Genomic DNA, 25,033 nt, shown 5'->3' with positions numbered 1-25,033 from the left:
TATACTGAAAATTCCCATGAACCGAATACAAAAATATTGCTTGTGGACAATGAAACTGGGCCATCTATCGTACCATGGCACATTGAAAATAGTTCGGCAAGCGAATTAACATGTAACAAACCAGCATAGGTTTTTAATTGTAATTATGCTAAATTGGAGATTCATATGTGCATATCTCGAAAGCATATTAACCAGTACTGGTGTTACGGTGATACTACTGATGGGGAGTCATGAGAGTAGTATGTTTTCTACATCTAAATTCGCTTTGCGTCTCTTGAAAAGTGAGATCTATTGCGGAATTTGATTGTTTTGTAGCATTTGTTTGGAGTTGGGCAACAATCGGTGAATACCCAGGAAAGCTCAGGAAGACGAGTTCAAGAGAAGATGGATGTTCAGTTTTTGTAAACAAGATGCATGTGAGAGTTTTGCTTCCCTGACCAATGGTCTGTAACTGGTTTGTTGGCATTTCCTAATGAACAACTCCGCAGAGAAGGCCTTCTTCCTTTCATTTGTACATGGATTCGCTGGACGGATGACAGGGTTAAGATAGGTTTCAACTTCGGCACAAACTACTGCCCTGTGGGTCACTTTCTTTTCAGCTAATGTTGATCGCTTAGCCAAATGACACAGTGTTGAGTGAGTTAGTTTTATGCTTAGTTCTTGCTTATGACATAAGTTATTCTTGGACAAACTGCAGGTTGATTCGTAGCAACGCGTGACCCTTAGTTGAGAAATATGACAAAAAGCCAGAGCTTTCCTCGGGAAAAAAGTGTTCGTCACTCACGATCATGGAGGTGGAATTCCTGTTTGTCTGATTCGTCACCAACCCACCAGAGACCCCGTGTTCGTATGGTTAGAAACATTGACGCACGTTTCGGTAGCTGAGTGATTTCGCCCGGTGAGTTGCCAAACAGTGTTCTGTTCACAACTTCACTGTTCGTATCGTAAATAGATATTTCGTACTGAGTGCTGCTACATTCCCTGTTTTTCTCCCAAGTTACTGTTATCCGAGACTCGGTGTGATTTGGACTGATTCGGATATTGCGAGGTGGATCGAAATCTGTAAAGGAAGAAATGGTTAACATTCGATCAGCTGTTTAATTGAATGATTCGAATAACAAGCCCAATGCGTTCCCAACGAAATGTTAGCTGTGTTCAACAGATGAGACGAAATTTATTGATTTAGGCGTGATTTAGTTAAACGAGCATTTCACAGAGTCTATGGGAATTGGCTTGTTGCTGATACACATGAGGACCACTCTCAACAAAGGCATGTATAAATTTCCTCTTCGTGCATATATCTTTGAAAACCCAGGCTGCAATACTTTGTGCGCCGAGTATTCATGCACTGTGATTTCATTTGGTTGGTTTCCGAGTGCCAGGAAGATAAAGTAATCAAGGTCCCAGAAACATTTTGCCTTGTGGCACAAAATTACTCCTTTCCTCGATTCTGTATGGAACATCCATTGGATGAGAACGTCTGCTGTTGGTTCCAAGTATACTCCTGCTTGATGACATCGCCCTTCGGAAGGCTTCCTGAGACAAACTTTATCATAAATGGCAATGGAAAAATCTCTACAATCAGTCCATTAGACAACCAGTTTTTAGTGTAGTAGTAAGCGCTTCAAAATTGAATACATCCAGCACGCGAAATCCAACAATGAATATGAGTGATCGTTGGGTGGTTTTTTGTCAGGTTTGTTGTTACCAGTACAACAGTTTTGGTTAACAGTTTCCACGACCGAAATGCACTCCGTGGATCAAAAAACGGCTTATCTCACCCAGACTGAATACGCATGACAGAGTTCTATGAAGAACTTGGAGCTACAAAACCGCCTCAGAGTGGCAATTCGAAGACGCTACTGCCATCATATCTCAATTACTTATTACACACCTGGGAGTTTACATCCCTTTTCCCCTCCAGGCAGTTTCCTTCGGAAAAAGAACCTCTCACCTACGCTCCATTTTGGATAGTCTCTCTGATGGACACGATCCTCTCAGAGGAGGCCTCCATGTAAACTATGTCATTCCCAGTTAAAACGTTCAAAAACTAAAACATCAGAGTAAGCAGCTTGACCTGGCACAAAACAAAACATTTAACAATTTTATGGTTGATTTTTTAGTAGGCTTGTACACCTTTTGTCATGGGCACCATTAGTCTTGTGTAAAACCACCTTTTCGTTCATGTGAGCAACCTACAATAATGTTGCGTTCCGACTGTGTGTGTGCGTGGCTTCCAGCTTGGCTTACTGAGACCCACTGAAACGGAATGTCCTCGAACCAAGCTCCCATCGACAACATGGCGGAAGCATGTTTACGACGAGCGAACGATAGCATTCAGTTGACTGGTCTCACTGATTCAGAGCATAAATGATGCCAGTTTTACTACTCATTATATACTGAGTACCGCTCAGTATATCAGATTATTACTTGCTTATCAGCAACCACCTATCACCCTTAGGAATTCCAAATCTCTGGAGTAATCAGTTGGGTAGTATGACTGCCAACGGTCAGTAATATCCTCTCACGTCGCATGTGTAGTCTCTCTGAGTGAATCTGCATAACGCCCCGTGTTTGTAATCTTATACACTCTCCAAGAGTAATGGCTGCAATTTCCGAATAAGGTCTTTTTGCGAGTATCTTTTCCTCTTACCGATTTTCAACGCTGCGTTCCATTTTTTCGAATGCCCACTGCTGCACTCGAATGGCGGTTTAACGCTTGGTAGTTGATCATTTGTATGCCGAGCTTAACGATTGACTTGCAAACATTTCGTGGCCATCCGAAACGACAATTGTTGCGTCGGCAGCTTCCCTCTCTACGCTTGCGCTTATATAGCTTGAGAAGAGCACTGTAACCCAAGTGACGGTTCATTGTCACCTCACTTGTTGTCTTGTTGGTCCGCCCGCAGTCTGTCGAAGTTAACATTTTCCGCTGCCACATTCACTCGAAAAAGGGTTAATTGTGTTGGATGACAGCGGTTTTCCGCCAACGCGAGCGGCTGCCTGTTTCCTCAACGTGTTCTAGTCACTCAGCCTGAATCTAAACCGACCACAACTGGGTGGTTTCCGCTCTGTGCCAGGACATCAATTGAATTTGGCGAGATTATGGGACGACACTTTATTGGGCTCTCTCATTACATGTCTTCGCATATGCATTTCATGAAACAGCCAAAGCCATTAAACACATGAAAACGTATAATTTAACAAACAAATGAATGAATAATTAAATGGATTGCTAGATAGTACAAGTGTCCAACCAACCGGCCAACAACAAACGATAAGTCGAACGGCTGAGAACCGGAAAAGAATTCAACAGATATCTAATGCGTGTCGTCTTCCTATTGTACACCGGAATCAAAGAAGGTGGCTGACTGTACTGCTTCAAGAGATTTTGTCCCTAAGTCTACTTTAATTACCAAATGACGATCTGGATCTATATAGTCCGCCTGAACCAGATAAACCCACTGGAAACCGTGCTGTGTTTGCCACCCTTCATTAGGTGGGCGGTACTTCTTCGGCATCCTGGTTTGTTGTTCTTTTGTCTACTTTTCAGACGTGTGCAACGCATCTTAAATAAAACTTAAAGGAACAGCCCTCCTGGTCCGAGCTGTGAACATTTATCGATTCTACAGAAGTATCCAGTCGCAGCCGGAACTAAAAGATCGTGTCGCAAAAAAAGTATTGTTCGCTACAGGAAATGGTGTCTGATGCTGTCAGACGCTGATCGAAAAAATAGCCTGGTTATAGAAATCAATGATTACCAGCTTATTCAAATGCTGTACGGGGGATTTAGGTCACATCCACAGCGACCGGTTGTTATTAAAAGCTAGCCTACACTTCCTCCTGCTATTTGTGAGCCGACAAAGGAGCTTCATCGTCGAACATACTCATCACAAGAAAGGGTTTGTCGAGAGTAAATGTGGAGACACCAGCCAAGGCTACTGATCATAAGGTTGCGGACGGTCTACCGTCGATCCTGCTCTTCCCATTCGGGCTCAGCACAGTGGCCGTGCGGTGCAGGCCTTTCGGGACACAGCTGTTTACAGGCCCAATTGATCTCTGTAGTAGCCGCCAGGTTGCGGACTACCGTCGATCCTGCTCTTCCCATTCGGGCTCAGCACAGTGGCCGTGCGGTGCAGGCCTTTCGGGACACAGCTGTTTACTTACACAATTGATCTCTGTAGTAGCCGCCTCGATGTGTCAGAGAGCTCACGCGTGTGCGTGTGCGTTCGTCACTCCATCATGGAAATGCGCATGACTAGTGGCTGATTGGATGTGTCCAGTGGCTTGCGTGTCTATCCTTCAACGCAGCGGAGATGGCTGAACAGATTTCGGACTCACACAAGGTGGACCAGTTGGGGCCCCATGTACACCCGTGACCCTGCATACGTGTTTTAACCTGGGGTTCAGTTAATCCACCTACCGAAACCAGTTTGTTGCGTATTGCGGTCCATCGTAAAGTCACAACGGTTTGGGAATGAAAGTTGGAAGCGCTTTCGCTACATTTGGACTGAAACAGCAGAAAATTAAGACGTTTCAGTACAAATCGGAAGTAAATTTGACTTGGAACAAGCAATCGCTTTGTTTGCTGAACACTTTGAATCTAGGTTGCTTATCGTTTGATAGTAGGTTTCAAACGTAGGCAGGCAGAGAGATGGAATGACTTATATAGAAAAACTGACTGCTTTGGTTTGATAAAGGTTGAGAGTAATGATTTACCTCGTGGAAGGGACAGTTTGACTCCTTCCGACCGTCCACTTCCTCCGTGAATATTCTCACTTGAGACGTATATGTAGTGTGAAGTGCATGGAGTGACCCAATCCAGATAAATCTCCGGTTTCGCGGATATGACGTTAGAATTTTGTTTGCCGGCCGACAGAAGGACGGTAAACTTGGTGGCCGGACAAATTTCGGAGTCATTCCATGTCACGTGAATTTTTTTCTCATCCCGAAGTACATTCAATGAAATGTTGGTAGGTTTCAGGGGTACTAGAAAGATTGGAGGTTCAAAATGGTTGAAGATAGGCGGTAAAATATAGCTTCGTATAAATATGGCATGGTATAATATTCTATATTAGAGTTTGGCACAGCTGAGTGAAGTATAGTGTGGTACAGTAAAGCACAGCATATCGTGCTACAACGAAGTGTAGTCTGGTGGAGTATGTAGACGAGAATGAGGTCCACCGAAAAGCTACCGATTCGACCAAAGTAAGACAAGAAACGTGTCAGCAAGCACTCCAAGTGGAAACATCAACTCAGTTCTGGTAACCTCCTGATATGCCTCGCTTAGTAGATTCTAGATTTCAACGTGGCACTGTTGCCAAATGTTTACCCGGTACCTGGTTTGAAGGTGTAAATCTATTACGTTCGCTTGCCATATTCCCGGAAGGTCCATACCAGCATATCGAATTCGGTCATTCAGCGTGAGACAAAACTGAAAGATTAGTCGCTTCGTCATATTCTGTTCTGTCATCCCAAATCATGGCACAGCGACTACCGTGACGTCGGAAAAATTACCCTAAAACTCATCGAGCCAAACTCTGTTGAAATGTTCAAGTTTGATAATCAGATGCATATAGCATTCGCTGGCCTCATGTGCAGGAAATTCGGTGATCGAGTCGTGATACGTCCACTTTCGACTACCCCTATAAAATACGAGTTCAGTGACCTCGTTAACCAGCAAGAAATCTTCGGATTACTTGTGTTATATCTTCTGATTCGTCAATCTGAGGTATCTGCAGCTGACCCGCTCCAGTGCCTAGTGTCGGAGAGAAAATACTCACAGAAGGGAACACAACAGCTGTATTCCGAACAAGCGAGTGAGTGAGAGAGCGAGAGCGAGTGCAAAAGTTACAACGGCCGCACGCTATTTAAAGGGGACTTTCTGACATTGATCCAGGCTGTCTGATAGGCGTTAGTGATCACCCATCAACATCGATCGTGTCTCTGTGAAAAGCCTGAATGCTGATCACATTCGGTCGTGCTTCTGTGGCGCAGAGAACACTCATCAGGTTTTACTGAGTTGATCGAATGATTGACTGGCCTGGATGCTTGCCGGCTTTCCAGTTGAGCTTTTGGTGGAGCGGTAGGTTCCGGTCGTTCAGAAGTTGATTCCAGGACTCTGACCTTCGTCATAACTTGGAAGAGCTCATCTGCACCATTATTTGGAAAGGTGATCAAAGTCCGGGTGAACGTGAACGTTTTACATGTACCTAGACTTCTCTGGGTGTTTAGCTGATTTGTACTGACCCCGAAAACGGAAAAGTCCCCTAAACACTTGATCCATGTTAGAAAAGTTTGTCATCTTTAAATGAGTACTAAAAAGAATAATTCTGTTTGTTTGGCTGACGTCTTTTTGTAATCCGACCTTATGAATATCACAAAACCGGTGTCAATGGTCTTTTGATCAGCAGGTCCTAAGATGGGAGTAGTTTCCTTTCACGAAAAACCAATTGCTGTAGTCATCCTTCCTCGGGTAACTTGAGTAAAATATGCTAACATGAGTCTGTCATTCACTGCTGTTAGTCAGGCAGTTTCCTTCGGAAAAAGAACCTCTCACCTACGCTCCATTTTGGATAGTCTCTCTGATGGACACGATCCTCTCAGAGGAGGCCTCCATGTAAACTATGTCATTCCCAGTTAAAACGTTCAAAAACTAAAACATCAGAGTAAGCAGCTTGACCTGGCACAAAACAAAACATTTAACAATTTTATGGTTGATTTTTTAGTAGGCTTGTACACCTTTTGTCATGGGCACCATTAGTCTTGTGTAAAACCACCTTTTCGTTCATGTGAGCAACCTACAATAATGTTGCGTTCCGACTGTGTGTGTGCGTGGCTTCCAGCTTGGCTTACTGAGACCCACTGAAACGGAATGTCCTCGAACCAAGCTCCCATCGACAACATGGCGGAAGCATGTTTACGACGAGCGAACGATAGCATTCAGTTGACTGGTCTCACTGATTCAGAGCATAAATGATGCCAGTTTTACTACTCATTATATACTGAGTACCGCTCAGTATATCAGATTATTACTTGCTTATCAGCAACCACCTATCACCCTTAGGAATTCCAAATCTCTGGAGTAATCAGTTGGGTAGTATGACTGCCAACGGTCAGTAATATCCTCTCACGTCGCATGTGTAGTCTCTCTGAGTGAATCTGCATAACGCCCCGTGTTTGTAATCTTATACACTCTCCAAGAGTAATGGCTGCAATTTCCGAATAAGGTCTTTTTGCGAGTATCTTTTCCTCTTACCGATTTTCAACGCTGCGTTCCATTTTTTCGAATGCCCACTGCTGCACTCGAATGGCGGTTTAACGCTTGGTAGTTGATCATTTGTATGCCGAGCTTAACGATTGACTTGCAAACATTTCGTGGCCATCCGAAACGACAATTGTTGCGTCGGCAGCTTCCCTCTCTACGCTTGCGCTTATATAGCTTGAGAAGAGCACTGTAACCCAAGTGACGGTTCATTGTCACCTCACTTGTTGTCTTGTTGGTCCGCCCGCAGTCTGTCGAAGTTAACATTTTCCGCTGCCACATTCACTCGAAAAAGGGTTAATTGTGTTGGATGACAGCGGTTTTCCGCCAACGCGAGCGGCTGCCTGTTTCCTCAACGTGTTCTAGTCACTCAGCCTGAATCTAAACCGACCACAACTGGGTGGTTTCCGCTCTGTGCCAGGACATCAATTGAATTTGGCGAGATTATGGGACGACACTTTATTGGGCTCTCTCATTACATGTCTTCGCATATGCATTTCATGAAACAGCCAAAGCCATTAAACACATGAAAACGTATAATTTAACAAACAAATGAATGAATAATTAAATGGATTGCTAGATAGTACAAGTGTCCAACCAACCGGCCAACAACAAACGATAAGTCGAACGGCTGAGAACCGGAAAAGAATTCAACAGATATCTAATGCGTGTCGTCTTCCTATTGTACACCGGAATCAAAGAAGGTGGCTGACTGTACTGCTTCAAGAGATTTTGTCCCTAAGTCTACTTTAATTACCAAATGACGATCTGGATCTATATAGTCCGCCTGAACCAGATAAACCCACTGGAAACCGTGCTGTGTTTGCCACCCTTCATTAGGTGGGCGGTACTTCTTCGGCATCCTGGTTTGTTGTTCTTTTGTCTACTTTTCAGACGTGTGCAACGCATCTTAAATAAAACTTAAAGGAACAGCCCTCCTGGTCCGAGCTGTGAACATTTATCGATTCTACAGAAGTATCCAGTCGCAGCCGGAACTAAAAGATCGTGTCGCAAAAAAAGTATTGTTCGCTACAGGAAATGGTGTCTGATGCTGTCAGACGCTGATCGAAAAAATAGCCTGGTTATAGAAATCAATGATTACCAGCTTATTCAAATGCTGTACGGGGGATTTAGGTCACATCCACAGCGACCGGTTGTTATTAAAAGCTAGCCTACACTTCCTCCTGCTATTTGTGAGCCGACAAAGGAGCTTCATCGTCGAACATACTCATCACAAGAAAGGGTTTGTCGAGAGTAAATGTGGAGACACCAGCCAAGGCTACTGATCATAAGGTTGCGGACGGTCTACCGTCGATCCTGCTCTTCCCATTCGGGCTCAGCACAGTGGCCGTGCGGTGCAGGCCTTTCGGGACACAGCTGTTTACAGGCCCAATTGATCTCTGTAGTAGCCGCCTCGATGTGTCAGAGAGCTCACGCGTGTGCGTGTGCGTTCGTCACTCCATCATGGAAATGCGCATGACTAGTGGCTGATTGGATGTGTCCAGTGGCTTGCGTGTCTATCCTTCAACGCAGCGGAGATGGCTGAACAGATTTCGGACTCACACAAGGTGGACCAGTTGGGGCCCCATGTACACCCGTGACCCTGCATACGTGTTTTAACCTGGGGTTCAGTTAATCCACCTACCGAAACCAGTTTGTTGCGTATTGCGGTCCATCGTAAAGTCACAACGGTTTGGGAATGAAAGTTGGAAGCGCTTTCGCTACATTTGGACTGAAACAGCAGAAAATTAAGACGTTTCAGTACAAATCGGAAGTAAATTTGACTTGGAACAAGCAATCGCTTTGTTTGCTGAACACTTTGAATCTAGGTTGCTTATCGTTTGATAGTAGGTTTCAAACGTAGGCAGGCAGAGAGATGGAATGACTTATATAGAAAAACTGACTGCTTTGGTTTGATAAAGGTTGAGAGTAATGATTTACCTCGTGGAAGGGACAGTTTGACTCCTTCCGACCGTCCACTTCCTCCGTGAATATTCTCACTTGAGACGTATATGTAGTGTGAAGTGCATGGAGTGACCCAATCCAGATAAATCTCCGGTTTCGCGGATATGACGTTAGAATTTTGTTTGCCGGCCGACAGAAGGACGGTAAACTTGGTGGCCGGACAAATTTCGGAGTCATTCCATGTCACGTGAATTTTTTTCTCATCCCGAAGTACATTCAATGAAATGTTGGTAGGTTTCAGGGGTACTAGAAAGATTGGAGGTTCAAAATGGTTGAAGATAGGCGGTAAAATATAGCTTCGTATAAATATGGCATGGTATAATATTCTATATTAGAGTTTGGCACAGCTGAGTGAAGTATAGTGTGGTACAGTAAAGCACAGCATATCGTGCTACAACGAAGTGTAGTCTGGTGGAGTATGTAGACGAGAATGAGGTCCACCGAAAAGCTACCGATTCGACCAAAGTAAGACAAGAAACGTGTCAGCAAGCACTCCAAGTGGAAACATCAACTCAGTTCTGGTAACCTCCTGATATGCCTCGCTTAGTAGATTCTAGATTTCAACGTGGCACTGTTGCCAAATGTTTACCCGGTACCTGGTTTGAAGGTGTAAATCTATTACGTTCGCTTGCCATATTCCCGGAAGGTCCATACCAGCATATCGAATTCGGTCATTCAGCGTGAGACAAAACTGAAAGATTAGTCGCTTCGTCATATTCTGTTCTGTCATCCCAAATCATGGCACAGCGACTACCGTGACGTCGGAAAAATTACCCTAAAACTCATCGAGCCAAACTCTGTTGAAATGTTCAAGTTTGATAATCAGATGCATATAGCATTCGCTGGCCTCATGTGCAGGAAATTCGGTGATCGAGTCGTGATACGTCCACTTTCGACTACCCCTATAAAATACGAGTTCAGTGACCTCGTTAACCAGCAAGAAATCTTCGGATTACTTGTGTTATATCTTCTGATTCGTCAATCTGAGGTATCTGCAGCTGACCCGCTCCAGTGCCTAGTGTCGGAGAGAAAATACTCACAGAAGGGAACACAACAGCTGTATTCCGAACAAGCGAGTGAGTGAGAGAGCGAGAGCGAGTGCAAAAGTTACAACGGCCGCACGCTATTTAAAGGGGACTTTCTGACATTGATCCAGGCTGTCTGATAGGCGTTAGTGATCACCCATCAACATCGATCGTGTCTCTGTGAAAAGCCTGAATGCTGATCACATTCGGTCGTGCTTCTGTGGCGCAGAGAACACTCATCAGGTTTTACTGAGTTGATCGAATGATTGACTGGCCTGGATGCTTGCCGGCTTTCCAGTTGAGCTTTTGGTGGAGCGGTAGGTTCCGGTCGTTCAGAAGTTGATTCCAGGACTCTGACCTTCGTCATAACTTGGAAGAGCTCATCTGCACCATTATTTGGAAAGGTGATCAAAGTCCGGGTGAACGTGAACGTTTTACATGTACCTAGACTTCTCTGGGTGTTTAGCTGATTTGTACTGACCCCGAAAACGGAAAAGTCCCCTAAACACTTGATCCATGTTAGAAAAGTTTGTCATCTTTAAATGAGTACTAAAAAGAATAATTCTGTTTGTTTGGCTGACGTCTTTTTGTAATCCGACCTTATGAATATCACAAAACCGGTGTCAATGGTCTTTTGATCAGCAGGTCCTAAGATGGGAGTAGTTTCCTTTCACGAAAAACCAATTGCTGTAGTCATCCTTCCTCGGGTAACTTGAGTAAAATATGCTAACATGAGTCTGTCATTCACTGCTGTTAGTTGACACCTAGAATGCACCTCTTGGTAGTAGTAGGTATCTATACACCAACTGTTTGGTAAAGTATGTGGTGTGAAATGTCTAAAATAGCCCAACATTTTCCCGTCCACTTGGACACACAGAAGCTCAAAAAGATGGTCATGACTAGCGAATATACACTCATTTGCAAGCTAATTTGTTTTTTCGAGAGACTCACATGGAACCCAGCTGAATCTCTCGTTTGTGATGTTCTCAAAGGACTGCGCATACCTGATGAGCCCCATATAGGGCGAAACCGGTCGTGAGCTGTCGACGGATTTTCAGCAACCTTATGAGTAGTACATTACAAAGATATACATGTATCGCGATACGTCGAATATCGTAGCGACCGAAACATGAGGCGGCTTGGTGCAGCACATTCAGTTGCCTGAGAACATCACAAACGAGACATTCAGCCGGGTTCCAAATGAGTCTCTCGAAAAACCAAATTAGTTTGCAACTTAGTAGATTCTAGATTTCAACGTGGCACTGTTGCCAAATGTTTACCCGGTACCTGGTTTGAAGGTGTAAATCTATTACGTTCGCTTGCCATATTCCCGGAAGGTCCATACCAGCATATCGAATTCGGTCATTCAGCGTGAGACAAAACTGAAAGATTAGTCGCTTCGTCATATTCTGTTCTGTCATCCCAAATCATGGCACAGCGACTACCGTGACGTCGGAAAAATTACCCTAAAACTCATCGAGCCAAACTCTGTTGAAATGTTCAAGTTTGATAATCAGATGCATATAGCATTCGCTGGCCTCATGTGCAGGAAATTCGGTGATCGAGTCGTGATACGTCCACTTTCGACTACCCCTATAAAATACGAGTTCAGTGACCTCGTTAACCAGCAAGAAATCTTCGGATTACTTGTGTTATATCTTCTGATTCGTCAATCTGAGGTATCTGCAGCTGACCCGCTCCAGTGCCTAGTGTCGGAGAGAAAATACTCACAGAAGGGAACACAACAGCTGTATTCCGAACAAGCGAGTGAGTGAGAGAGCGAGAGCGAGTGCAAAAGTTACAACGGCCGCACGCTATTTAAAGGGGACTTTCTGACATTGATCCAGGCTGTCTGATAGGCGTTAGTGATCACCCATCAACATCGATCGTGTCTCTGTGAAAAGCCTGAATGCTGATCACATTCGGTCGTGCTTCTGTGGCGCAGAGAACACTCATCAGGTTTTACTGAGTTGATCGAATGATTGACTGGCCTGGATGCTTGCCGGCTTTCCAGTTGAGCTTTTGGTGGAGCGGTAGGTTCCGGTCGTTCAGAAGTTGATTCCAGGACTCTGACCTTCGTCATAACTTGGAAGAGCTCATCTGCACCATTATTTGGAAAGGTGATCAAAGTCCGGGTGAACGTGAACGTTTTACATGTACCTAGACTTCTCTGGGTGTTTAGCTGATTTGTACTGACCCCGAAAACGGAAAAGTCCCCTAAACACTTGATCCATGTTAGAAAAGTTTGTCATCTTTAAATGAGTACTAAAAAGAATAATTCTGTTTGTTTGGCTGACGTCTTTTTGTAATCCGACCTTATGAATATCACAAAACCGGTGTCAATGGTCTTTTGATCAGCAGGTCCTAAGATGGGAGTAGTTTCCTTTCACGAAAAACCAATTGCTGTAGTCATCCTTCCTCGGGTAACTTGAGTAAAATATGCTAACATGAGTCTGTCATTCACTGCTGTTAGTTGACACCTAGAATGCACCTCTTGGTAGTAGTAGGTATCTATACACCAACTGTTTGGTAAAGTATGTGGTGTGAAATGTCTAAAATAGCCCAACATTTTCCCGTCCACTTGGACACACAGAAGCTCAAAAAGATGGTCATGACTAGCGAATATACACTCATTTGCAAGCTAATTTGTTTTTTCGAGAGACTCACATGGAACCCAGCTGAATCTCTCGTTTGTGATGTTCTCAAAGGACTGCGCATACCTGATGAGCCCCATATAGGGCGAAACCGGTCGTGAGCTGTCGACGGATTTTCAGCAACCTTATGAGTAGTACATTACAAAGATATACATGTATCGCGATACGTCGAATATCGTAGCGACCGAAACATGAGGCGGCTTGGTGCAGCACATTCAGTTGCCTGAGAACATCACAAACGAGACATTCAGCCGGGTTCCAAATGAGTCTCTCGAAAAACCAAATTAGTTTGCAAGTGAGTGTGCATTCGCTAATTTCGTGCAATTTGGTTTCAAGTAGAACGTTAGGTTGACGGAAATCCGGGTACTGTGCCTACCTGATGAGCCCCAAATAGGGCGAAACCGGTCGTGGACTGTCAACGGATTTTCAGCAACCTCATTAGTAGTACATTACAAAGATGGTCATGAATACTTGAACAGAAAAATTATTTTTGCTGATCTGGCATTTCATTCTGTCCGCCCCGTTTTCCATTACTATCTCTAATTTCCAGCGTAGTGTTCGATATAAAACTTCGCCATCTATCGCATGAAAGTATCAAAATCAAACATCTCACCATGCATATTTGAAATTTTATTTAATGCATTCATGTAAACGGTGGAAGGAGTGAAACGTTTAGATATGCTGGATAATAAGTTTCTTATTAGAATTCCAGTGGTTGGTTAAGGTGAAATCTAGCTAGTCATAGGGCAACAACAACTTTTCAGAATACTTATTTTGGTTCACTTGATGCACTGAATTTGTCCGGGAAATCTCTCCTCTTTAGACCTAACAAATGGTCTCCTGATCTCACATCAGTGAGAACGTCCTTCTCAGGATAAGAAGAACGTTCAAAAGAGGGTGATGCGTGCGCGAAGTTAAACTGGATGTCAGTTCCTGTTACTCACAACAAGGTGGGCAACCTGACTTCATCAGGGACCAGCTTCAAATACCTTTCAGATTTAGAACCATAGCCGTTTGTCAGCTGCTACCGAAGAGGCAGAAAGTAGATCATTCTCGGGCGAGTTCAAATGCGTTAGGGGAAAACAAATCCACTTGAGTTACTTCAGTAAATGCAGGATTCGTTCTGAAAATTGTGTGCCATAAAGGCGAGAAGCATGTGTTGAGAAGTTTCCATATTCGGAACCGTCAGTAATGTGGACATCACGGAATATCGCTGCGAACTGAACCCGAAACGGCAGTGATGTAGCTGAAAACTAAATTGCTCGGCTACGAGCAGCTGATTCACAGTGTGGTTTACAGGATATAGCTTATGAGCCGTATGGTCGCGAAATTCACACTGCATGGTCAGAACTCCGGTAGCCCACCTGTCAGACAGAACTACTCTTCCTTCTGAGCTGCTTCCGAAAGGAGTTTTGGATTCCATCATAGACTCCATTCTTCAACTGATGTCAGTTAATGCAGGAAAGTTGAGAATCACTGAGAATCACGCTTATTCAGAATTATTCGCAATATGTACGTCAGTAATACACTCATTTGCAAATTAATTTAGTTTTTCACGAGAAACTCAACTAAATCTCTCGTTTACGATATTCTACAACTGAATGTGCTGCACACAGACCGAGAGAGATTCAGTTGTGTCTCTCGCGTGAAAACCAAATTGTTTTGCAAATGAGTGCAGTTCTCGAAAACAGTCCAATTTGGGTTCAAACAGAACATAAGGTTGACGGAAACTCAGGGACTGCGCCTACCTGATGAGCCCCCAAGAAGGGCGAAACTGGTCGTGGGTTGTCGAAAAGTTTTCAGCAAACTTGCGAGTAGTTTCCTTTGTGAAAATGTACACGAGTACTTTCCCAAAGGGAAATTTTCAAGCCATGAAGAGCACTCTAAAGTTGATGAACGTGCGGACCGGGCCTAGCCGTCTGTTGATGTGACACGGACAGTTTTTACAAGAAGCCAAATGGCGAAGGCGAATTTTTACCTGCAGGTATAATGTGTTCTGTTCCATTTGTTTCTGGCCCGGATCCAATGCTATTGCGACCCCTTATACCAAAAAGTAACGGTTTGCACTTTGGAAGGTCGGAAAATGCTGCATTTTTCCCCTTCGTTTCCTCGGATTTCACAGAGGGTCCATTTTTTATGTACACATTCACAATAAAGTCAACGACCTCACAGGGACCTTCATACGTCCATACGACAGAAGTACGCGTTTCGCTCCTCACTGTTGTTGTTGCGATGATTGTCTGTGGTTGATTAGGAACTGGAAGGTTCAGAAAAGAATTAATTGCAAGTGGAAACACACAAAGACATTCTGAACAGAAATGACATTACTTTTTTCCAAACAATAGCATGTGCAGAAATAAACAGGCGCAATTAAAGGTCAAAAGTTCACATGTCGTCGGTTAGCTGAACGATAAAATGACCTGTTGCCCAAGTCCATCCATCCACGTTTGATCCAGATCAATAACTGTAGGATAGGGGCATTGGTTCTTCTGAAACGGTACTAATAAAAAGTTATACAAATCGGAACCAAATATCACAGACCTCTAAAGTGTTTCATTCAGCTCCCCGGCACACTGACTGTTAGCATTTTATCACGAACGTGTAGAGTGTTTCCCACGGTTGGTCTTGAAAAGGTTCATACGGGACCTTTTATCAAGTGAATGTTACCCTCATGATAATGTCCCCATTCACTGGGCCATTCCACCTGTGTGCTTTTGATCTCTACCTCTTTTAGTCTTCGGCACCTCCGATCACTTTGCAGCGAAGGCCGTCTCGTCCGACACTGGTATATTACGTGTGTTTGTAGCGGCTACCCTCCTGTCTACTTACCCCTGGAACTAATTTTATTAGTACATCCACATAGACTGTCTTTTATCCTGTTTAGCCCACAACCACGAGCATCACCTACCAGTTCATCAGCACCTGTTTCTCTCCTTCGCTAAGGGGAGAGTATTTGTAGAGGTCACTCGTCAGATCACGCATCACAAACACTCACACTACGTGACTATTCCTGTCCCACTTGCAACCTTAGTCGACAACATGTACAGTGTAACACTTCTCTACCATTTTCGTTTACACGGTTACCACTTGCGTCACGCGCCAGGATTATGAACTTCATTCAACACATCAGGTCAAGTTGTATTCATGTTCGTGCAAGTATCAAACACGAAGGGACACCCCTCTCTTCACAATGCACATAATAAATAGGTATACAACTGAGCTCAAAACACACACTGGCGCGTACAGGGCAGGAAGTCAACAGAGCTCCGCAAGTCTCCACGGCTAACTACGGAACACGTGTGGCAGCTGTACTGCAGAGAAGACACGTCCCGCGTTCAGGAACTTCACTCAGGATCTCTCAACAAGTGTCCTCAAACGATAAGTCACTTTTTTTGGCTTATTCCACTTTTCGCATTGTATCTTTTATTATCAAGTGCACCTAACTATTGTATTCATCACGTTCTAGCAAGACACATTTGTTAGAGCTTGTTACCTTGTGATAATCAACTTAGTTACGTCACAACTAGAGCACTAACAATTGGTCACGGCCGGATCACCAATTGTGAGTGACCTCAACCTGTTCGAAGGTGAGCAGCTGTCCTACTACATAGGTGTGTTCGTGCTCCTTACGGTGAGTCACCTCGGCTTGTTCTGCTGTGATTTCCACGTGACCACTGACCATCTGCGGTCAGTAATTCTGTTAGTTATCCCTTATTTGGTACAGTGCTATGATAAATAATGAATAGTGATCATTCAGGTGTACAACACTTCCTGAGCCTACCTGCCAAACCACTCGAAGGAAGCACCAGAACTTAGATACTTCCAGGTTGCAGAACCTTCGACAGGAGTATGCTGGGACTGTTTACGAACCAAAAACATTCCGCTGAGTAAACCCGCGTCTTGGAAGCAGTTGTATTGCAATGTGCCTTGTTTTTAAACGTCAATTAAAGTTCGAAATTAAAACTTATACAGAAATCGATATTCGAATTCCGACCACTAGTTTCGTTATACACTTACGATCTAGAATTTTGAAGTTTTCTCTGTCCGACTCAGGGCTCGACCACCAGCGCCCTATTGCTCTCACTGTTACATACAGTCCCTCACATTTGGGCAGCTTGGTGAACAGAGCTGGTGAACTTTCCACTTGGGATTTTTTCACCAATCGGTCTTGCCTGTTGTACAGGGACACTTCAAACGTCATATTGTCGCACGATTTTCCGAAATCCCATTCTACTGATATTTGTGACTGCTTGTGCTTCGGTTCAACTTTGACATTAGTAGGTGCCTTGAAATCTGCAAGGTAAGACGGTGAAAAATATTAGCAAGAAGCGAACAGTTTGGATGCCTTCTTTAAACAACTACCAACTATGGGCCAAAAGCAAATAAAAGTACTCTCCTGATATTGCAGTTTTGGGTTTTTAGGATAGGCTTTTTGTTCAAAGTCACACCGCTCTCGTTCGAACGGTCGTCATCCTGTTCTGGCGTAATTATTCGGGTGAGTCGACACCAAAGGTAAGCACTGGACTTGAGTTTTGCTCTTATTAAAGCTCATCGGCTGTGCATGTCCAATGGCCGTGTCGGGATCTGAACCCCGGACATTTGACATGCGAGGCGAGCGCGCAACCACTACTTCACCAACGCACGTTGGACGCATCTGAATTTTCACGTCTGAACATGTGGACGTGTTCACGCTTGAGCGATGTGACATTATTTTTTACATGAGGACAATAGCTGGAATTCCGAAGGCGATCAATTTGAACCAACCTAAGTAAGTATTGAAGACAGCACGCAGAGTTCATCACTTTTTCCTTTAGTGGGCAGTGTGAAATACTTTGGCCGGAGGAGTCGCATTTTGAAAACATCCGGGAGCAGGACACCCAGACTTATCCAACCTCACCACTATTGGCTGAATCTACAACCGGAATATCGACCATGTTCGGGGTTGACGACCGCCGTCTTATTATGAATACTCAAGTGTGACTTCACTAAGAACCCGGTGGTTTGCTGCACAAATATACTAGCAGCAATATTCATAACGCCTGGAAACATCACAAACGGGAGATTGAGCTGGGTTCCAGGTGAGTCTCTTTGTCGTAACGGTATCTTTCTCAGCTTAGTTCTCGGTCTGAGCCTCCCAGGCTAGCGGCATTCGGTCAATAATAGGTCATGATTGGTTGTTCGGTTCAGACTTTCGACTAATCATATCCCGGATTGGTGCCGGATCGGCAAGCGTCCCGAACTTTTGACCAATCTTGAGTGGGATCGGCTTCTCGGCCGTAGCAGCACCGGAGTGCAAGTGGTAAAGAGGGATCCGTGCGGAGTTCCGTCTAACACTGTCACAAAACCGAATTTGTTTGCAAATGAGTGTATTTCACTAATACTAACATCGATTTCATTGAGTCATGAACTCAGACTGCATTTGATTTGGGACAGCGGAAAAAAAAACGATTCACTATCTCACCTTCCGGAATCAGCAGCTCAACTGTGTTTGATAATCCACTCTTTCCATGCTTGTTTACACCAGCAACACGTAACGTGTATGTAACGCAAGATGCTAGCCAGTCTAAAACAAGGGTCTTCTTGGAGGTGCTGTAGACGGTTGGAGTTCTTTGCGCATGAACTACGACGTCATATTTTTCGGCAGGACACCGTGAGGCGTCGTCCCAGGAAACACGGATAGATTTCTTCGTATGCTGCACGTTCACGGAAACGTTGGCGGGCTTTTGGGGAACTACAAAGAAATATCGAGCAGTGTAAACGTTAGCAAACGGAACAAAACCTTGTCAGATTAAACCTTTATGGGAAGGTAATGAGTGGATGAAAGTATGCAGAGAACTCACAATGGAATTACAGGCAAACACGTCCCATTACATACGGGACCGATAAAGGTTTATCACATTGAATATGATTAAACGTCGCAGATGCGATGACTGGACAGCACAGATGGAAGCCACTGCTTTTATCCAGTGCAGCTAACATCAGTCACTGAGACTGCTAAAGCGTTTTCCAACCCACACACGTTTTAGACATTTATGCCACCCAGCTTTTGGAGACCGTCCATGCGCTTATTAGCCAGTGGTGTTAGTGTTAAGGACTAGTTCAGCCGAAGTTCGGCGGAACCCCTTTTTAGAATGCCTTGTCTTTGTACTTGAATTATAGGGATTTAGTAAAACTCCAATTGAATTGCTTGTTAACACTACTTCAATTCGAAAATACATTCTGGCGCACAAATATCCAGTTTAGTGCTTGGGCACCGAATGCTCTAGACTGAGATTAGGAGAGCGATACCTGCCTAATTGGCCTCAAAAATTAGGAAAGTGGAGACGGACTGTTAAGTGGTTCTCATGGTCCTCGTAATTAGTGTTGAGTTAAAACAGACACTTTGGTATTTTTATCAAAGTTCTTATTTGAATATGATGTGATCTTTTTATGACACATTTGGCTGACTAATATCACAAACAAGAACTTTATTTGGGATTCGATTTATTTTGTAATTAAAAACGAGTAGGTGTACGAACAAGCCAGGAAACAAGCCTTCCTAATCAATTTGTTGTTCTCTTCCTGTTAACAATCAGCAGGACCTTAACCTTACGACTGACTAGAAATTTCATGCTTCTAACCAGCACACCTACGAAAAATCGTGCCCAAAAACCAGGCACTGATTTAAATTCGTGAGGACCAATACGAAGTGAGGGAAGATGAAAGCATGGCAATTTACCTGCTGGTATTGTAAATTTGGAATTCTTGGTCTTTGGACCAGATCCAAACTCATTCTGTCCCTGCACGCTCACGAACAGTTCCACACAAACTGGCAAGCCGGTTATTTCTGTAGAAAGACCATTTGCTTGTACGGATGTTTGCAAGGACCTAGCTGAGTTGTAAACCTCGACGAGAAAACTGGCGGCAGCGCAGTCGCCGTCGTAAGTCCAAGAAACGTTTACGGTTGCTTTTTCTGCAGACATCGCCACTTTCACTGCCTTTGGAAGAACAGGGACTGTAGAAGATCAAGGGAAACATAAATTGAAGTAATTGCATGTTGTTGAAACGGACGTTTGATCAACACTATCATTCTACAATAAAATGAACATTTATTAAACATCTAAAGCGGTAAAGATGGGCCAAACTGTGGTAGAATAACATGTGTTACGCACTCAAAACAGGTGTGAAAAGCCCACGGTTTTTCTATCCCTGAGAAGCGCATCTGATTGGGACAACTGGTTTACGGCCAGTGCACATTCTAGTTACAACATCCAAGGTGCAAAGCAATCCACGACCTGGTGACTGGATATACGATATGCCCACCGGTGTTGACCAAGCCTTCACCAAACCTGGATTAATATTGAAACGTGCACGTCTGCTACTCTAGCACACACCCACCCACCAAAATCCGTGGTTCCGTCCAAACCGGTAACGCAACGTTTGCAACCATTGAACTCACTAAGGTGGATAAAAATGTCGGCTCTACTGTCATTGAGGATCAGATGATAATACAATGTAAGAACAAAATTTGGTTTGGTGATTAACGCTTCAAAACACTTCAGAACGTGAAAATTTCCCTTCTACTAATCATATTTGTTCTGATATTTGGCGTAAGCGGCGTTTCGTTAAACTGGTTTCGTTTAGCTGGCCTTAGTTCATTTTTTAGGAACCCTAAATCACCTCTACGTTGTCAACAATTTTTGGTTACTCTACTGATAACGTGAATCCAAAAACGAAGTCAGTAAACTTTGGAATCAGTGCCAAAGTTCTCTTCTAGGAGTTGGATAACTATGCACTTTTTGCGTTCCATTTGAAGGACATCGTGACCCATCAGCATTCAGTAGTTTCCGCCATTTTCTGTTTGCGCAGTAGCTGACAGCTGGCACGCAAATTCTGCCATACATAATACTAGACCCTTGGACCTTAACGGGGAGCCTAACACTTCGATCGGTCGCGCCCGGTTTGCCTTTATAGACACTGCCTGATACTGTGTAGGTGATTGATATCCTTCAAATTGATACTAATTAGAATAGAAATTGGTAGACTCTCGAAGCTTAAGAAACAAAATAAAGGCGAAAGCACACTGCGTGCAGAAACGACACCAAGTTGTCAGCAATTCGTATACCCCGACAGGCAGGCAGAAAGGTCGTTGCATGGAAATCAAATTGACAGCAGAAAATCTCAGCTACCTACAGTATTTATAAATATATATATATATATATTATTAAACAAGATCCATGTTGACTTGATGAGCCTCTCCAAACAAGAGTATCCTCTTGATTGTTCGCGAATCACATCAAAAGTGCTTCCGTGGTCAGAACGAACTATATAAAAAAAACTGAGCACATAGTGTCGACCATTTCTTTCAAGTTTTTATGGGTAGGTGCAATTAAGAAGAAGCCGAAAAACAATTTTGATACATGATATATCAATATGATCCGCCCGTAGACCCTTCTCTTTTGTGGTGTGTGCTCACGTGACCGTTTCAGGATGACTACCTTTGGAAATGTCGACGTAATCAGATCTCCGTACACTACAAGTAAGTTCATTAGAGCGATTTACTCAAAGGGAAGTGCTCAGTTGAATCATTATTATTCGCATTGTTTATGTTAGATAAGCGTCAATTGTGATATGAATATGTGCTGTCCAGCACAGCAATGCGAACGTTTGGATTCACCTCCTGCTACGTGAAAGTTAGAGCTTTTTATCTCCGAACTGTTTCCCAGTAAATTACGCGCCAGCACGCCAACAGACATTGCCACACACGATGGTGGATTTGCAAATTGGGCTTGTGTGGAGTTTGTGATCACCGACTTGATGGCTGAAACCTCCGTGGTGTACAGATTCACCACAAATTCCGGAGAGGCACAAACACTGTCGTACTGCCAAGAGACTTCCACCCTTGATTTATCACTCGTTACTTGCCCACGAATGTTCTTGGGGTCGCTTGGAGCTGTAACACAAAGAGGAGGAAAAAAACAAGTTACAGAGGAAAACCTCAAGAAAATGGACGGCGAAAAAAGGAGTTCTTATTAATAGATTTTTATATAGTTAGCGATGAATCGTATACGAGATATCATTCCATTTTCCTGATTTTGAAGTGCTGCTAAGCATGACGCAATCGCATGAAGCAAGTGAGTTCCGCTAATTTTGCTTTTATTTTCTGAATTCCATCGATAAATCTGAAGTTTGGTTGTGGGGATACTTCCAAAAGCATATAATTCACCGAATTTGCAGGTCCCAACTCGCAGCCTGAACGCCGTTTCTCTCCCTCGTGTGAGTAAAACCGGCAACCATCTCACGCTGCTGTCTTATCGAGAATTACCCGCAGTGCGCATCTCACCAAACTTCAAGTGAACGTCTTGAGGCTGCTACCTCCCGGCTGTTATCTTGGACGCCCATTCATTCTTCCATTGGCGGCTGACTGGCATTGTGATCATGGCACACGTAGACAGAACACATCGTCACTCATCCTTCGATCCCCCATATCACGCGGTCACGGATCTACTCGATTCTTGGGCGAAAACTTCTCTGAAAGAAGTTTCAATCGTCTTGTCAAATAATTGGTCCTCCAAGCTATCTGATCGAATTTTAAAGGGATTCGGTATCTTTAACTTGAGATTTCACCTCGCAAGCTGAACCAATCTATGCTACAAAGCACTTCACAACTGTACAGAACCACGGACAGTTTGTTGAACAACACCAAATCTGAGCAGCATTCTGTAACTAGACTTCTGATGGTAGTTTACTGCGTTCACCGTGAGTACAAGCGAACGTATGTTAAGCGAATCCGAGTAATTGTTCACTCAAGATTATATTTGATTATTTGTATAATATGTCACAGAAGTTTTGTTTTGGATGCGCAGGCCCATTTGCCTTTATTGAAAACCGTTTGCAAGTACACCTGTCACTGCCAAGTTATGCCAAGAAACTGAAATGCTGTATTTCATGAATCTCTATGGAATTCGAACCAGCAAGAAGTATTCGCTTCAGTCACTCCTCTTGACTGGTGTAAATTGCGTGATCAGAAACCGAGTGGCGACATAGAGCCCAAGTTCAACTTTGGTTAACCAACCATATCCAAATAAGAATGTTCACAGCTACTAACCGAAAAGCCAGATAGTTGAATTTCCCTTAGATTTCTCTAATTTAATTTTTAATTTTTAATTATTATTATTTTAATTTCATTTACTTTTACTCACTAAATTTAAATTTAATTTACTTTAATTTTTTTTAATTTTTAATTTAATTTCTTTAATTTTTTGAAAAAACGTTTTTAAAAAATTATGGAGGAATATTCGCAGACAGTCTGGCAAGTTCGTAAAGAATCAATAGCTTGGTGGGAAAAATGAATGAGATAAACCAATAAGTAATAAATGAACCAAAAAATAATAAATAACAAATAAACAAATAAACCAAAAAGTACCGCAAGAACTGACCGACTCGGCCGACTCAAAGCCTAGTTCACAAAGGAATAACCACAGGACTTTTGTAATTTTTCCGTTCGTCAAACGCTAAATCGAAAGCGATCAGATCGCAAATGAGATGTCTAGCCACGCTGATAGTACAATTCATCTGAAACTACATCTTTGTTGGTTTGGAATAAATCATCGAGGACCAGTAATTAGGGTCGATTCTAAAGATAATTTGATCAGACTAGTTCTTTGATGACGTAAGATACCAACTCCATCAAGCAGTCTTCGATATTTGGATTTACACTGTCCAAAGATTTTCCAAGGCGGTCCCTGGAAACTCAACAAATCTAATGTGTCTAATGCTTTGTTTTGCGCGGCCCTTGTCGTACGATTTGATCATCCCATCTATCCGTCTGACCCTGTTGGAAGGGAGAACATATCTCGTCAGGATAAAAATTGACGATGCACCGACGTTCCGAACCGAGCAAATGACCGGGTCGACCACTTGCTAGGAGACAAATCTGACTGCTGCAGTGGGAAAATTCCGAAATGAACCCTTGAAACGTTCTGTGTTCCGAGGAAAACATAGACAGGCAAATGACATTCCGGTGGTCGCTAGCGGAGGAAGAACACGTGCGCACAAACTATGCCCGTCGGTACCCAATCCCCACGGCCACAACGCTTGCGGTGACGATCTTGTTTCGAGTTGTTTCATCCCATCCGGCTTTTTTGTGGAAATAATTGAAGCCATAAAAATTACTTATGGATTTCCCCCTTGAGGATTTGTAGAGAACTTACTATCTAGAATTTGGACTTTCATTTTATCCGACTCAGCACCAACCCACTGGGTTCCAGTTCTTCTCATGGTTACAAATAGTGAGACGCAAGATCGTAGACCAGTCAAACGCCCGGGTGACTTGTCATATTGGAATTTCTGTAGGACAGCACCAGCTTCATCGTAAAGTGATACATCGTACTTGGTACCACGGCACACTCGTGTATCCTGCCACATAATCATGATTTGCTTTTCGGCGTGTATTGGTACGATTCGAATGTTCGAGGGCACATCAAAATCTGCAACTATAAGACATGTGACATTAAATGACAGCTAAAAAAGAAACATTGGTTGATGGTTATTTTTGTAATGTACTACTCATAAAGGTTGCTAAAATCCCGCCAAACCCCACGACCGGTTTCGTCCTTCTGCTTGGGGCTCATCAGGTAGGCGCAGTCCCCGGGTTTCCTTCAACCTTATGTTCTACTTGAAACTTGTTGATTCGTAAGATGCAACACTTTTTCACTGTATTGAAAACCACGTCAAATTCCAAGCCAAGAATTAGTTTGTTAAAAAATCCAACTTGGTAATACATTTGAAAGTGAATTGTTATTCTTCTTTGCATGGCTAAGGAAAACTGTAAACTTGATTTTTTAGCTTGATTTATTTTCGCCTCGGATTGATATAACTAGGAACCTTGTTTTGATTAAAACACCAGAAATGTTTTTGGAATCTTTTTACATAACTTCTTCCCACACCTGAATGAACCTTTGTCTTTCGACTACCTGCCAACTAGAATTTCTAATTTAATGTCATTTTTCACCTTTTCTGAGTTGCAAAAAGTCAGCATTAGGAATAAATTTGGCGATGAAGTCGCGTTTTTTCATAAAGGAAACTACTCACAAGGTTGCTTAAAACCCGTCGACAGCCCACGACCGGTTTCGCCCTTGGGCCCA

At 43.4% G+C, this 25,033-nt stretch overlaps 1 protein-coding gene across 1 annotated transcript; it reads right to left on the bottom strand.

Moving 5' to 3' along the window:
• Nucleotides 1-776: 776 nt before the first annotated feature.
• On the bottom strand, nt 777-14,624 carry T265_07317 (hypothetical protein; the record flags this gene model as incomplete). Its single annotated transcript, XM_009172804.1, has 8 exons — nt 777-1,060; nt 4,720-4,989; nt 9,206-9,475; nt 11,169-11,316; nt 11,346-11,498; nt 12,922-13,032; nt 13,062-13,280; nt 14,523-14,624. 8 exons carry the CDS (start codon nt 14,622-14,624, stop codon nt 777-779), a joined length of 1,557 nt encoding a protein of 518 aa, XP_009171068.1.
• Between the last annotated feature and the right edge of the window lie 10,409 nt (nt 14,625-25,033).

This window comes from Opisthorchis viverrini, assembly GCF_000715545.1.
Source record: "Opisthorchis viverrini unplaced genomic scaffold opera_v5_165, whole genome shotgun sequence".
NCBI classification, from domain to species: domain Eukaryota; kingdom Metazoa; phylum Platyhelminthes; class Trematoda; order Opisthorchiida; family Opisthorchiidae; genus Opisthorchis; species Opisthorchis viverrini.
Note: the sequence above shows the minus strand (reverse complement) of the source record. Positions and strands in the feature narration are given on the sequence as shown.